At 43.1% G+C, this 14,862-nt stretch overlaps 1 protein-coding gene across 1 annotated transcript; it reads left to right on the forward strand.

The window, feature by feature from the left end:
- Positions 1 to 521: 521 nt before the first annotated feature.
- Positions 522 to 10,317, forward strand: nt5dc2 (5'-nucleotidase domain containing 2). Its single transcript, XM_053425680.1, has 14 exons — positions 522 to 900; positions 2,819 to 3,003; positions 3,081 to 3,155; positions 3,256 to 3,311; positions 3,697 to 3,790; positions 5,096 to 5,224; positions 5,669 to 5,729; positions 5,836 to 5,938; positions 6,044 to 6,145; positions 6,987 to 7,068; positions 7,225 to 7,311; positions 8,341 to 8,481; positions 8,910 to 8,974; positions 9,448 to 10,317. The coding sequence occupies exons 1-14, from the start codon at positions 555 to 557 to the stop codon at positions 9,707 to 9,709; spliced, it is 1,788 nt and encodes a 595-aa protein (XP_053281655.1). The 5' UTR covers positions 522 to 554; the 3' UTR covers positions 9,710 to 10,317.
- The last annotated feature ends 4,545 nt before the right edge of the window (positions 10,318 to 14,862 follow it).

Consider the following 14,862-nt stretch of genomic DNA (forward strand, 5'->3'; position numbering starts at 1 on the left):
TTTGGAAGGGAAGTGGTAAATAAGTATAAGCAAAGAGGATTAGTAAGTGATTTCAGTGAAGATCTAAATCAGCTTAATGTTCTTATTATAGTCTGTCAAATTGAATGATTGAAATACTAATGATACAGAATTCTGCATCATAGATTTCAGCCTTCAGGTGAGCAGTAGGACTTATAATAGAATTGAAATGAGAATATAAATGAATAAAACAAAAGAAAACTTTACATGACATATAGATTAAGTTTTAAACAAAACTACAACCGATGTTAAAATAAACTCCTCTACATATAAAAAATATAAAGACAACACTCAAGTAAAGAAAACACAGCCGAATATGATAAACAACAGATTATTCTTATTTTTAGAAAATGTCACATGTGGCTGTGACAGTCAGCTCCGGGGTTGTGATTGGCTGCGGGCTACTGGAGCCCCTCCCCCTGGTTTGAGTTGGCATGGCGGGGGCGTGGCTCCGGACGTGTTATGATCCGCTCACATAAAAGCTCACTGCTCAGCTCAGCTCCTTGTTTTCCACGTGTTCACATGGATCCGTGATAATGTCTCTGACCCGCGTGAGCAGCGCGTTGAGCCGCTCGCTGTGGAGCGGAGGGAGCTGCTCCTCAGTCTGCAGGCTGTCAGGAGCAGCGGGAGCAGGAGCAGGAGAAGGAGGAGGAGCAGGAGCAGGAGGAGCAGGAGGAAGCTGCAGCTCCGACCCGGACAGGCCCGGTGCAGACGTGCCCTCCTCCACGGAGCCTCCCGGGGCCAAGAAGCGACCGAAGGGGCCCGTGGGCGCCCCTGGTGTCGGGGCCGTGAGGAGGCGGTCGTTCACCTCCACCGCGGCTCCGATGGACAAGAGGTCTTATCTGTGGGCCCGGTACCACGACCTGAGGCGGCTGGTTCACGGTAAGAGCCCCCGGGTCTCCTCCAGGTCGGTCCCCGGGTCTCCCCCTCACAGCTGCGGGGAATGTGACCACGTCAGCAGGGCTCCATGTCCCCCACATACACCATGTTCTGTCCTTTGTGATCAAGTGTGGACATTTTGTTCCTGCAGGCTGTGATTGTCTGTCTGTGTGTGTGTGTTGGCTGCCTGCCTGCCTGCCTGTCTGTCTCTCTGTCTGTCTGTGTGTGTTAGTGTGTCTGCCTGTCTGTGTGTGTGTGTGTTTGTATTGACCAATTTTGGTTCAATACCATCAATGTTGTTGTTCTTTCCAAACGTCCAGATCAGACAGATGTCTCAGAGCTGCAGTTGCTTTATATTCTCCAAACACACTTATGATCTAAGTTGAAATTATGGTTTGTATTTGTTATGATAAAAGTCAGTAACAGAGGTGAGGTCTGTGGCTTCATCTGTTCCCCTGAAGTTTCTCTGCCTCATCTGAAAACCTCCCTGACCCCAGATAACCACAACACAGTAACTTAAGAGTTAAGTATTTTGACAAAACGGCTAATTCTGCTCTTATTAACCTGATCAATACATAGAAATGAAATGCAGCTAAAAGAAGCCTGAAAAATACAAACAAATATATAATAATTATAATACCTTTTATTTGTGTAGTACTTTTCAAAACAAGTTTACAAAGTTACAGACTTGGAAAAGTTTTGAAACACGATGAAAACAAATAGACTGAATAAAATCTAACAATTCAAATACTAAGTTCCTACTAAGTTAACTGTCACACAGATTATACAAGGATAGACATGTGAACAGTTTGTGCAGGGATGCAAAATAAAGACCCAACAACAACAACAACAACAACCATAACAATAATGATAAGAAATTCACAGAATGGATTAGGATGTTTATTTACAAAATATAATAAAATGATAACACCCATTGTGAAGAAATATCTCTGAAGTGCACAAGCAAAAAATGCAAAAGAAAAATACTTTGTATATCTGATGCCATATCATGCAAACAACATGTTTTAATGTTTCAGATAGAGCTCATGTTACGTCTGTCTCAACAGATTGTTTAACTTGATGAGATGCATCATAATTTATAAACTGTGATTTGAAAAACACTCAATCTGTGAAGCTTCTAGTAAGTTAAGGATATCTGTGTAATGCATGCCAAGGAGAACACTGGAATATAAAACTACTCAATAAGTGCTTGTTTTCTTTAATATTCCTATAAAAGCTGTTTCTCTCTCAGTGCAGAGCATGAATCCTCCACCTCGATAGTTTAGTTTTAAAGCCGGTCCTGCATGTTCCACCCACGTCATAGATCTAAGTGACTCAGTGTGGAAAACCAGTAGTGCTCCCAGCAGCAGAGTGGCTGCAGGGAAATCATGCAGCAGCCGCAGCCCTCGCTGAACTTGAACATGTCCCGGGACAGCGAGGCCGTGTTCCCTGTTCTCCTGTTGACAGTGAGATTCCCTCTGATCACGATCCAGCCACAGAATGTGACTCTGTTTCAGCCCCAGAAAAAAAGGTTTGTTTGTTTAATCTGTGCCCATGTGTTCCCCGCATGACTTTGTGCTTATCACACCAGCGGCTTGGACAACTGACAAACTGGATCATGAGAAGGACCTTGTATACTGGAGGTGGTCGGCTCCCACTCTGCAGGGCTGTTGATTTGATACTGTACGTACAATGTGTTCGGTTTGGATCAACACAGCTCGGGAAAGTGTCAGATGAGATCTCAGCAGCAGCACATTACGCAACCGGCAGTGAGCAGGCCAGCTCCACCGGATTGAAAACAGTGTCAGCAGATTTCATAACAACAGAGAACCTTACTGATTTAGGACTCACACAATGTGGACGGCCTAATCCTGCTTCCCCTTAAATTAAATGTTGTGTTCCCCTCTTCTCCCTGGAACAGACCTGATCCCCCCCGGTGCGTGCAACCTCCTCAACTCCTCCACCATCTACGCCAACAATGAGGTCAGCCTGGCCGAGGTGGACATCTACGGCTTCGACTACGACTACACCCTGGCCCTGTACTCCAACGCTCTCAACACCATGATCTACAACACGGCCCGGAGCATCCTCATCGAACACTTCAAGGTGTGGTGGTTGTTGCAGCAGTTTGCATCAGATCCAGATTTCGATTTCACATTCAGATCCTCTCGTGTGTTTGACAGTACCCTGAGGGCCTCCGCAAGTACGACTACATTCCCAACTTCGCTGCTCGGGGTCTTCACTACGACATCCAGAAGGTGAAGTCTTCTACATCACAAATATCCCAACTGCAGGAAAAGAGAGTGCTTAAACAGTCAAGAGTGAAACCTTCCTTCTTTATTCATTTATCCTGCACAGGGTCTTCTGATGAAGATCGACGCCTTCCACTACATTCAGCCTGGCACAGTGTATCGGTAAGAGGCTGAGTCAGGGCTCAGGAAACAACTGCCAAACAGCCTTTCATGCAAAAGTCACGTCCATTATTACCAGCAGGGTGTGTTTGAAAGCAGGATTACACAAAAACTACTGGAGGGATTATCATGAACCCGGGTATGAGGTCGTGGTGTTAGTCAGGGAGAGGAACACATTGAATATTGGGAAGTTTCTTTTATTACATTTCCATTGATTCTCGAAATCTGAGTGTGTGTGCAGCTTGATTGAATTAAAGGAGACTATTGGGCCTTGGCGGAGCTACGTGCTTTACTGACTTAATTGTTTTCAGCCACATTCATATTTATTCAGCCTCTTTATTTACATCCCGGCTGCTTCACTGTTTACATCCATGTTTAATGTTCCCAGTGGCCTGAGCCCCGTGCCAGACGAGGAGGTGCTACAGCTCTATGGAGGAACCTACCACGTCCCTCTGCAGCAGGACAGTGGCTTCTACGGGAAGGTGAGGAGGACGTGGATTTGTTTACACAGTTATTAATATATATATAGTGTAGAGTAATATTAATACAGCTGTGGAGAGAGCAGATGATGTTTATCAGTTTGTTTGTCTGTCAGGATTATGCAAAAACTACAGGACCGATTCTAACAAAACTTGGTAGAAGGATGTGGTTTGGGTTATTGAAGAACACTTTCTACTTAATCTAGTTTGCTTTCTCTCTTTTCTTATAATAAAAGAAAATGGAGCTTTTTTAAAAACATCTCCCTCGATTCCTCCGAGAATAATTCACGGATCTAGATGAAAAAAACCTGCATTTTTAGGGGACTGATATTTTAATGTGTGAAATTTGGTGCAGAAATCAATAAGAATATTGAAATGTGGTTTCATGTTGGGGATTGTAGTTTTATCTGTTTGCAGATAATTACCTCCACCAGGCAGGTTGTGTTTCTATGGGTTGTTTACTGGTTTTGTGTCTGAACGGTTTTACTCCAAACTTTGTGTAAGGAACAAAACACAAAACATTTTGGGGTGATCCCAGGATCTACTTTGTTTAACATAGCTAGATCACAAATTTGTTGACATTCATAAGAATTGATTTTAAGAAGACTGTTGGGTTTGCACTCTCCTTTCTGAACGTGTCTTCTCAGTGAAACCTTCTTGGTTTGGCACAGATGAGGAAACCCGTCTTATCGCTGTGGACTCAGAACATCTGTATGAATCTCACTGTGTCGCTCTCAAACCAGGGTGTTAGTCCAGGATTACATCTGTAACCTTCCACAGAGATTTTAAAATGTCCTGGTTCATGTGGATTTACTATGACGTAAGTACCTGATGGTACATTTGGTAATCTCATTTGTTCCCTGGTAAACATGAATCAGCTGGAAGGTGGCGTCACTTCCCCTGAAAACATGACCACAGGAACGTTGGGTCCAAAAAACCTTTTTAGTGCAGATTTATAATTTTGAATGATTTCAGCCAAGAGAAGCAGAAATCTGTTTGAAATCTGACGGTTAATCTTATTATTCCCTCGTTTGGTTTTCAGTTCAGAATCAGATGTTTGGGATAATTCATTTTTGGTTCATCAGGTTTTTTTGAGTGTTTACCTACAGCAGGAAGTTGACTTCTCCTTCCTCTAACCCCCCCTCGAAGCTGTCACATCCAGAATGTAATCTCATTTGAAGACTTGGTTTTGTTCTCAGCCTCTCAGCGGGCAGAGGTTGAAAAGAAAATGGGTTTGAATGTGATTAAGAAGTCATTTCGAACACCATAGAGCAATCATCATACATTAAAGTACGTTTCCTTTCCCAGGGACCGAAGGTGAAGCAGTTCATGGACATCTTCTCCATCCCCGAGATGACTCTCCTGGCCGTGGCAAACGATTTCTTCATCACCAACGACATCGAATATGATCCAGTTCACCTCTTCAAGGACGTCTCCGTGAGTTCGCCCCCGTGGCTCTCACTGTATTTAATGTCTGACTCGCACTGAGAAACACACAGCGCTGGTTTATATCAAAGGGTTTCACGCACTGGGATTCTTCTTCAGCTGGAGGCTCAGGAATCTGCTGAGCTCAGCCAATAGTTTGAAGTGAACCCTCAAGGGTGGAGCTAAGAACAATACGCTGCCTTCTCCTTTCCTCCTGTGGCTGAGGTTTCCAGTTACAAGGCATCGCACTGCAGCAAAATAAATATACAAGATCTCAGTTTTAAAAAACAAGAAGGATCTTAGACTTCCAAGCACGTTAACATGAGGAATCATTTATTCCTTGGCAGCGTTAGCTCTCTGCAGTAAACACTCTCCAGCTAGATTTGGCAGTGAACCATGAAAAAGTTGAATAACACAGATCTGTTCCCGGCTTAACGCTTCTTCTTCAACCCACAGGAAGCCATCGGCATGGTTCACCTCAAAGGCTACATGTACAAGTGGGTCATGCAAGATCTGGGTGAGTTTTCTTATCAGTGGGTCGAGTCAGACTTCACCAGACTCACAAAGACCTCCCTGTTCTGCTTGGTGCCTCTAAGATTACCTTAACCCCCCCCCCCCCCCAGATAAGTTCATCCTGCGCGGAGAGGAGACGGACGCCGTTCTGCACACACTGGTCAGAGAGGGAAAGAAACTGTTCCTCATCACCAACAGTCCCTTCAGCTTCGTGTGAGTGGGACTCAGCTGCCTAGTGGCGTGTTCCCGAGTCAACCCTGACTTTAACGAGAGTAAACAGTTCTGTTCCACCTGTGTTTGTTTCTCCCGGTTGAGCAGGGATAAAGGAATGACTTACATGGTGGGGGGGAACTGGAGAGACTTCTTCGACGTGGTCATCGTGCAGGCAGACAAACCGCACTTCTTCACCGACTGCATCAAGTGAGTGAAGGAACACCGGTCGTCTGGGGCAGAAATCTCATTTAAAACTTAGAGGAGCTCAGATTAAATCAAACCTTAATATACAATATACAACAATTCTTCATTAAAATGTCTAAAAAATAAAAGCATTGATGACAGGTTGTGTTTGGGCCGTTTTGGTCCAAGCTGTGTTTCCTGTTTACAGACTTCATGCTAAGCTAACAGGCTGCTTGAGTCTACAGATGTGAGAATTATATTGATCTCCTCATCTTACTCTCAGCAAACCTTCCATGAATATCAAACTGTTCCATGAAAGACATATTATATCATTAAAATGCTAGATACATGTTATATGTATTGTATACTTGTATACTTATATTATCCAGAATCTTTCCAACAATGTTCAAACCCAGAGGAATGCCAAATTTTATTCAATTGCGTATTATTTGCGTTTTGCAATTATGATAAGATTCATTTATTGGTCCCACACACATGCACAGACACACTCATGCAAATGGTGGGGAAATTTGTCCTCTGCTTTTGACCCATCTGGTGAACACAGCAGGACACACAGAGCAGTGGGCAGCCATGCACGGCGCCCGGGGAGCAGATGTTGGGGGAGTAAGGTGCCTTGCTCAGGAGCACTTAGACAGTATGTAGGGAGAGTCCTCGCTGACTTTTTTGGACATATCCAGGTGTTGTCCATCCAGGTATGTTTTTTTTTTTTGGGGTTGTCACTCCGTGGAGTCGAACCAGAGACCATCCAGTCTGATTTTCTGCCCATAGTAAAAAATGTTCTGCCACTAGTTTAGTTTTGGAGGTTGATCTTTTCTAACATCCTTCTCACTTGTTTCTCCTCCAGACCTTTCCGACGCCTGGATGATAAAGGAGACCAGCGATGGGACAAGATCACAAGTTTGGAAAAAGGGCAGATCTACAAACAGGTGTGTGTTAATACCTCATGTTCCCGCTCCCTCCCTGTTCCTCGCTCTATGATTGAAGCTTTGTTCTCTCCTGTTGTGACTGGGACACACGTCTGTACTTGTTGTGTGATGGAGCTGAAGAGAACATCTGGTGGTTTGTGGTTTTTTTCGCTGCAGGGAAACTTGTTTGACTTTCTCCGGCTGACGGGGTGGAGAGGATCAAAGGTGCTTTACTTTGGAGACCATCTTTACAGTGACCTGGCTGTAAGTGTCAAAGCATCACGCACGCTAACATGACATTACTGCTACTATAATTATAAATATTAGTTAATAAAATCATAATTTGCCATCATACATTTTTGAAACACAGACACACACGATGCCAGATGCACATTGACACTTCAGAGTGAACACTTCAAACACCAGATGGAAGCACACACTGATATTGTTTCAAACATGTAGAATGGAATATTTTATAATGCAATATATTCTTTAAGTTCTCCGTTGTGTGTCTAATGAGCAAGGGAACTTTATTGTCATAGCACAGAGACAAGTTGCGTTACACAAGAAGAAGAAAACCGTCAGTGAAACATGTAACACAATAAAAAGCTGTTAAAATGCACTTTAATCTGATTTGAATCGTATAAATCTTCGTATGCAATTAGTAAATAAAATGACAATAGACCAGAATTATGTTCAGTTTGCAAAGATAAGAATTACTGCCTCAAATTCTATAGAAATATATTAAAAGTGTTGCAGAGAACATGGACTAGAGAGAGCAGCAGTGTTTTTAAATCCGATTTAAAGATTTAAAGTTCTGACTCAGGGTCAGTGTGAGACGACTGCTTTCTAAACATCTACTGGGTTTGAATTCTTCTAGCAGACTTTTGGCTCCAGATTGTTAAGTGATTCATTAACCTGCAGGCAACACACCTTTTATTTTATACCTAACTGCAAACACAGACACAATAAAGATGAGTAGATGTGTAGTTTTTAACAAGATAAGTTCCCTCTTATCAAAAGGGAACTTGCAGTGAACATCTCTCCTGTGAACCGAATACACTCGTCAGTGTTGACAGAAGACTCAGTGCCACATTTCCTGTTTGCAATATCTTCTCAAGCACATCTTGATTAAAACCCAGGTTACTTCTGTGCCTGGGGGAAATCCGGTTTCCTCTCTAGAAATCAGCTCACTGCAGAGAGCTGACTCTAACCAGTTTCCTATAAGCACATGTAAACACGCTGATTGTACAGGCTGGGGTTGCACCAAAGCAATTTCACACTTTGCTGCAGGACCTGATGCTGCGGCACGGCTGGCGTACGGCCGCCATCGTGCCGGAGCTGGAGCAGGAAACCAAAGTGGTGAGCACAGACCGCTACGCCCTGAGCCTCACGTGGCTCCAGGCCCTGACCGGCCTGATGGAGCGTCTGCAGGTGAGCATCTCACACCACGACTGGATGCAGCATGACTCATATACTGTATTTGTTCAATTTCAGTACTTTTCCATGTGCAGTCCTGTTTACGTTGTACTTATTATGGCTATTTTCATATTTGTCCTGTATATATTTATATTTCAATATTTCCTTATGTTTATATTCCACTTTGCTGTTGTAACACATCAAATTTCCTTGTTGTGGGACTAAACAACGACTATTTTTATCTTATAATACAAAGACCAAGTCCAATCCAAATGTGTTCAGAGTAACATCTGTTAACAAACATCTGCTGCTGTGTAAAAGTGTCAAACTGATTATCAACGAAGCACAAAAACATGTTTTTAATCTACAAATTAGTTGGCTGGTGGTTAAATTGTAGTTTTTCCATCTTTATGTTCATCGTGTTGTTTTCTATATCATCACAGACTCATCGGGACCCGGAGTCGAAACAGGTTTTTCAGGAATGGCAGAAAGAACGAGAGGAACTCAGGTGAGTGGTTCACCTCCCAGTGAACCCAGTGACCCTGAACCTATTTGTCACGTACAGTATGAACCTTGATGCACTCGGGTTCGGTCCAGGTCTTCAGCTCTTGTACTTCACTTGAGCACTTGGTATTTCTTACTGAGTACTTTGATACTACACACTCTACTGTATTTGTTGGACAGCTATAATTACTTGTTACTCTGTAGGCTGGGATTTTACCCCTTAAAGCTGAGAGGGAGTGTATAGATGTGGATATAGATGTTTTACATTTCATTAAACTACCCAACAATATGTAAAATATTATAAATAAGTCCTCGGCTACACACTACAGCATTGAAATGTACCTGATAATAATTTAAGAATAAATAATGGAGCAGTCGTGTTTACTTTTCACTGCCTGAACTCGTATTTGAACTTTGTTGAACGTCTTCATCAAAGTCACGTGAACTCATGTTGACCCGAATCTTCTCCGTCTCCAGGATCATGACGAAGAACGTGTTCAACCCTCAGTTCGGCAGCATCTTCAGGACGTGTCACAACCCCACCTACTTCTCCAGGCGCCTGTGTCGTTTCTCCGACGTCTACATGGCGTCCCTGAGCTGCCTCCTGAACTACGACCTCTCCTACACCTTCTACCCGCGCCGCACGCCCCTGCAGCACGAGGCTCCTCTGTGGATGGACCAGCTCTGCACCGGCTGCTTGAAGACCCCGTTCCTGGAGGAGATGTCTCAGATTCGATGAGAAGCTCTCCCTCCCTCCTCAGATACTGACTGATTTCTCATTGGAGGGCTGGTGAACTCTTGAGATGAATTTTCGTAAAGCAGGGTTTTCCGTTTTTATGCCAAGAAGGTGACGCACAACTTCCTCCACATTCCCCTCCCACTGAAACCCTTTTAAAAGCACCTTTTAAGAAGCATTTTCATTTTCCATGGGCTGGAGCCGCCATAGAGCCACGTCATTACATCACTGTAGACACCAACATCAAGTATGGTACATCAAGCATCTCCTGTTAGTTTTATTAAAAAACTAAAATCTACAGTCTTACCCTCCACCCATTCACACACACATTCATACAGTGGAAAGGAAAGTCAGGGGTCACAGCCGCCCCACGTAGCTCTGTTTTTAAATATGTAATGCTTGGTGGAGAAGGGGGGGGAACAGTGACCCACTTACAAAGGGAATGCACTAGGGGGTGCTGTAGATTCACTGATCTCCAGAGAGAATGCAGTTCCTGTTACATGTTGAGGCACAAGACTGACAGTCTCTGGTTTTCTAAGTATTATGGATCTGCTGAGCAATAATTACGCTACCGTCGCACAACTACAACAAATAAAAAGTAAAATCTGAAACTACTTTGTGTTGTTTTCTTCTTATAATGTACACATCATGTTATTTTTATGTAAATGTTTCAGCGACAGTGAAGCGAGTTGATTTCAATAATTGATGAATTATGACATGAGCTGGTTCATCCCACCGCTGAGACCAACCTTTGATTAATTCAGCTCATGTTGGGAGTTGTGCTCGTTTCCTCCACTTTTTTTAATTGGTCGTTTGGTTGCTAGGCAGCGCAGCATCCATTCATCCCCTCTTCCCTCAGCATCACAAACTCATTCACTTTGCAGCCGCCCGCCTGAAGACATCAGCGGAGGTACAGTACTGTGTGCATGCTCTGACCCGGCTCTAACCCAGGGTCTAACCCAGGGTCTAACCCAGGGTCTAACCCGGCTCTGCTCAGTCAGATGTTGTTGTAGATGGATGTGAATGTGTGGCAGTGTTGTAAAACAGCTTCGGCTCGATTTAAAATAACCGGAGCAGTGAGAATAAAGCAGCTCGGTTGAGTTAGGATGTGTTGTCCCGTGCAGGGATCGTTTGTGTAGCGACTGTTTAACACATCGTTACACAGTTGTGTATTCTTGATGCGGGTGATTATTAATTGATAAATTCAGCCTCCTCACTGCAGGAAGTCACTGAAATGATGTGTCCTTGTTGTTGTGAGGCAGCCGTCTTTGTTCGTGGCATCTTTATTTCCTCATGTACTCAACTGCTGGATCCGTGAGAGAACACGTGACTAGCAAATTACATATTTGATAGTTTGTGTTGTTTAGCATTTTGGAATATCAGGTGTCTGATATTATTATTGCTGGTGTGACCGGAAATCACAACACTCGGTTTTCCAAGTTTTCCAGATTTTTTCTTCAGATGTGTCACGTGGTCATTTTCCACTTCTAAAAACTACATGTTGAACTGCACCACAGGGTCACCTCAATCTAGAGCAGAGTGAAACCTCACTCTCCTGTTTTTATCAAAATAAGATAAACTTAATTGATCATCTATGCCGGGGATATCCAGAATGAGGAGGACAAGAGGACACTTTAAAGTATAAAATAAATAGATATACAGATATTACTGTTAATTATAGTATTCATATTATTTGTATTGAATGTATTATGCATAATTAATGCTATTATTGCAGCTTTGTCTTCAGTTCAGGGTGTGTTTAGTTTTTCTTCACCACATTAACACAGTTGGATGTTCAGTGACTAACTACACAGTTCATCAGTGTTTAGAGAATCACGTGACCTCTGGGGACAGAATGACATTTTCTGTCAAAATTTCATTTACGGTTAATAGTCAACTGTTCTTTCAGGGACTTGCAGGAGTGTGTGTGTGTTTCAATCCTCCATCATGAGTTACACACTATCCCTTCCTTCAGTGTTCAATTCTCTCCTGGTTTGTGATGAAACTCAATCTTTGCTGTGTTTTTATATATAACTTTCTCCCTCGCTGTGTTAGAGGATCCTAACAAACTGATCTGGCTCATTCTGGTTCCATGACTGCTCTATCTCCCTCTGAGGTCACAATGAGAAGGTGTATCAGCTGTTGCAGGATATTTCTCGGAGTTCTATTTTGGTGCTGGATGTATTTCCCTGAATACCAGAGATCGGTTTTAAACCGTGACTCCCATTGCCTGAATGAGGGCGTATTGATTTCTTCTTCACGTGATTTTAAAAATCAAACCCATTATGAAACATGTGCTGGGAGACGTGTCTCGCCTGTCTGAACATGTGTTTGTTTACTTATGTGTTTTGTGTTTGGCTCTTTAGTGATGCTTCCATGTTTCTGCAGCACTGGCTGGTGTTTTCAGTTTATTTCATGGCTCTGTGGTTTCAGGGTATAAACCTGCACCTGAGCATCAAACGCAGCCAGAACAAAGCTTTTACACATCTGCTGACCTCTAATGCTCCATTTACTAATACATTTGGTAAATCCTTTGATTATCACAGATTGTAGTATTTCTTTAATTTAAAGAGGCACTCCATAAAATTTTCTTTTAGTTTCTAAATCCAGTCTCATCTTCTCCTTTGAGCTTATCTCTCTACACTTCCATCCTCCACTGCCTCCATCCTTCATCTCTCCAGCTACGTCACTCCTTCCATTTGCAGTTTCCTTTCTTCCTCTCTTCCCTTTATCTTCCTGCCCCCCCATACCCCCCCCCCCCCCCCCCACCGTACCTCACTCCTTCATTTTCTCACCCCTGAATCTCTCTCCACTCCATGTCCGTGCACCAACCCTGCCTTCATTTCTTAGCTTCCAGTTGAGTGACCCCGCTTGATAGGTGCACTCAGAGGTTGGTGTGTTGCATGTGGCAGACACACACTGCAGCCTCTTCTATTATTAAGTGTAATGGGACCTCTACTCTTACAGCTGTGCAGTGTTAGGGTCTCTGCTCGGTGCCAGACGATGTCTCTGCTGCAGCCGACACAGGGTTCCTTCATCCGGCTGAAAAATAAAACAAGAAACCCCACAGAGAAAACACTACATTGTTTATTTGACTGTATTATCATTATGGTTATTGTGAAAAAGCCTCAACGTATTCTTTTATTCAAGTCTCTATTAGCAGATGCTTACTGGAAATCCATGTTTCGACCACAGTCCCAGAGTGGGAGCAGTGGAGAGAGGCCTTGAGACAGAGACTAATTGGCCGAGCCACTGTCCTGGACTGGGGCAAATTCATTAGATCATCTGATCTCACATGATGAGAGCAATTAGTCTGAAGCCCAAATTGTTATTGTGGCTGTTTCTTCTTTGGGGTCATATCAAATTAATAATATGTCAGAATGAGAACGGATTCATCTGGACAGCCGTGATTATACATCTCTACAAACCAGATGCACAGCTATGATCTTCGTGAGAAGCACAGACAGCTTCTGTCAAACTGTTTATCTATTGTACATGTAGCAGGGAATTCAACTAAAATGTAAAATACACTAAATGGTGTGAATAGTACAATAAAAGTCATATCAGATGATTTAATGGTACTATATTGGTATAAAGTGTTTTCGAGATCATATTACAATTATTCCAAGTAATGATTTTTGACATTTTGATATGAATAAATGTACAGTTAAATTCAAGCAACAGTGAAATCCTTAGGCCAGAGTAAATTACATGTGTCTAAACTGGATCTATACACATCCCTTTGTATACTGACTGCTGCTGTTTACCTGCTTTTATTGTGAAGGTTCGTGACTCTCTGCTCTGCATCCAGGAATAACTCACTCTGAAGTTTGACTCTGCTAATTGACCTCTTTGTTTTGGAAGGGACCTTAAAGATGAATGGATTGTTTCCAGGGCTTCTCAGTGTAGTGATCCATATGATCCTATATATAATTCATGAGCAGGCTCATTCTGATCCTCCCTGTGTCCGGAACACTTATAGTTCTGATTCACACACATCTTTTTCCCTCAGTGTCCTTATTTCACTGCCAGATTTCACATGGATTATTTATACGCTGCTGGTCTGTGTGAGGCCAGTGGCTGCTTCGCTTCTTCTCTCATCATTATACACGTAGGATCCCTCTTTGGCCCGGTGTCGAACATGCTGTCAATCTACCCCCCCCCCCCCTCCCCCCCTTCGCTCTCTTGCCCTCTCATGCTACAGTTTGACGTCTGATATGTTATTGCACCCTGTTGCAAAATTACAGTCCTGTCCTGTGATATCTGAAACACAAGCCTGTGCTGCAATTAACATGTAGTCAGTGGGCAAAGGATGGGAAGCTGGGGGGGGGGGGCTGTGTGGCTGATGGGAACATGGGGAAGTGTGCAATTCATTTGATTTGACAGCAGGGACATTACAGCAACTAGATTGTACTTGTTATTTTGTTTTCATCGTGAGTTCGTTTAAAAAAAAAAAAGTGTTGTTCTCTCTCACGTGACACTTTAATTACACAACTGTCCTCGGAGCTTTTTTGTCCCGTTACACAAATAAAACAAACAACAATTAAAGCTTCTTGTTGATACTTAAAGAGCTTCTTATTGGATGCATCATTCTCGTGCCTGTTCAATTATTCATCTGCAGAACTGTGTTAACGCTCGTTCTCTGCAGCCGGACCACTGCAAACAGACAAAGTGTGGTCTCTCTCTCTCTCTCTCTCTCTCTCTCTCTCTCTCTCTCTCTCTCTCTCTCTCTCCCTCTCTCTCTCTCTCCCTCTCTTTGATGAGCTTTGAATGAGTCACCCACTCGCTGCCCCTGTATCTGTGAGGCTTCTATATTTATTTCTTGATTCTCATCACAAGTTGCCTTTGTATCGTTCTGCTAGTTTCAATACCTGCCGCGGTGCAGAGGCTCCACCATCAGCTGTGTTTGGTTTACATCCACACTCACTCTTTGAAGGCCTCATCATTAACATTCACCGAAGCGTCTCGTCATATCTGTATCGAGCCTCTGCTGGTCTGACGTGTTTTCACCTCTCTGGGGTATAAAGAGAAAAGTAAATCACCTCATCACCGTCTTCTTTCCTGACTGAGCTGAACAATAACCATTACTGAGAGGCTGGTATAAACCCAGTCCAATGAAACACAGTAAGTTTTGATTTAAAAGCCTCAATTTGATG

This window comes from Pleuronectes platessa, chromosome 6, assembly GCF_947347685.1.
Source record: "Pleuronectes platessa chromosome 6, fPlePla1.1, whole genome shotgun sequence".
Classification (NCBI taxonomy): domain Eukaryota; kingdom Metazoa; phylum Chordata; class Actinopteri; order Pleuronectiformes; family Pleuronectidae; genus Pleuronectes; species Pleuronectes platessa.

Bases quoted from the DNA above. Each gene is read 5' to 3' on its own strand.
- nt5dc2 (XM_053425680.1), top strand. From the start codon at position 555: ATGTCTCTGACCCGCGTGAGCAGCGCGTTGAGCCGCTCGCTGTGGAGC. The intron at 7,312-8,340 runs GTAAGTGTCAAA...ACTTTGCTGCAG, and splicing joins ATCTTTACAGTGACCTGGCT to GACCTGATGCTGCGGCACGG. The intron at 8,482-8,909 runs GTGAGCATCTCA...ATATCATCACAG, and splicing joins GCCTGATGGAGCGTCTGCAG to ACTCATCGGGACCCGGAGTC.